Source organism: Haplochromis burtoni, unplaced genomic scaffold, assembly GCF_018398535.1.
Source record: "Haplochromis burtoni strain Fernald_Lab_line unplaced genomic scaffold, NCSU_Asbu1 Contig_690, whole genome shotgun sequence".
NCBI lineage: Eukaryota > Metazoa > Chordata > Actinopteri > Cichliformes > Cichlidae > Haplochromis > Haplochromis burtoni.
The window spans coordinates 95,152-96,305 of NW_024583051.1; the positions used below are offsets into that span (position 1 = coordinate 95,152).

Here is a 1,154-nt window from a genome sequence, read left to right on the forward strand (position 1 = left end):
ATGCTATAATTATTGAATTATGTGGCTACTTACTAGATAATAAAAAAGACAGAAATGATGAAAGAGTGAGTTGACGTAAAGCCATCAGTGTTAAAGCTGCTCAGAACCTTTAACTGTGTGGTCACAGGAAATGGAAGTAATACTGCTAGAGCATCATGCACTGAAGAAAAGGTCAAGGTCTAATTTAAAGGCAGATAATAGCCTTGCATGCCTCAGGTAGCACAGACCAGGGCAGTGTGATCCTGACCTGTAAATTGTGATGTTAAATAATATGTCTTTTTTCTCCTGCCTTTGTTCTACATACAACAGAAGTTAAACCAAAGGCCCAACTGACTACTAACAGCAGAGACGTTCCAGTAGCAGGCAAAGTGACTCTGAACTGCTCAGTGAACCTGTCATCTGAATGGAAATACTTCTGGTACAGAGGTAATAAATCCTCTGAACCCCTGACTACACAAGATGCTGCTCCTTCAGACGGACAAATCAGTGTCTCACAGGAAGGACTCTACAGGTGCAGAGCAGGAAGAGGAAACCCAGTTTACTACACAGACTACAGTGATCCAGTCAACATTGATAAAAACAGTGAGTTTGACTGAAAGTTAATGAGTATACAACCTTCAAAAGATTGTTGTGAGCCTTTCAATTTGACAATATTCAATATGATATTTGTATAATATTTAAAGTTTGAATAGCTCTTGTTTACCACTGGGTCATTGTTACAAATTGACTTTAGCTGCGTAGAAATACCATAGTTTTTGAAAACATCAACATTATTTAAAGGTTAAAAGGTTCAGTACTACAGAGCCATCTTTAAAGTATAAATATGCAATAATATATATTTTTTCCTCTAACGCTGATTTTTAGTGCATGTAATTTTTCTAATTGTTGACAGAAGTTACACCATCACATCGACATATTGTGGTTTAAGTAAGATGTTTTTTGGTCAGTGGAGACCTAACAGCACAAAAGCACAGCTCCATCCTGTATTGTATTAACAGTCCAGGATACTGGTGGTTGTGTAATAGTGCGAGAGATATTCTTAGTACACTTTTGTCCCCTTTGTACTAAGTGAGCATTGTCTATATACCACAGAATACTACTGCAGAAAACAATACTAAGTATTGTTTTTGACCATGTCCATCCACCTTTATGAC

General features: G+C 37.1%; 1 protein-coding gene across 1 annotated transcript in view; it reads left to right on the plus strand.

Annotated features, from left to right (window-relative positions):
• Positions 1-1,120, plus strand: part of LOC102309103 — a 3,334-nt gene extending 2,214 nt beyond the window's left edge. Inside the window, exon 4 of the mRNA XM_042215242.1 lies at positions 279-1,120. Within this exon, the coding sequence (XP_042071176.1) occupies positions 279-596 (318 nt within the window). The 3' untranslated portion in view covers positions 597-1,120. The remainder of the gene's footprint in view (positions 1-278) is intronic.
• Positions 1,121-1,154: the final 34 nt, after the last annotated feature.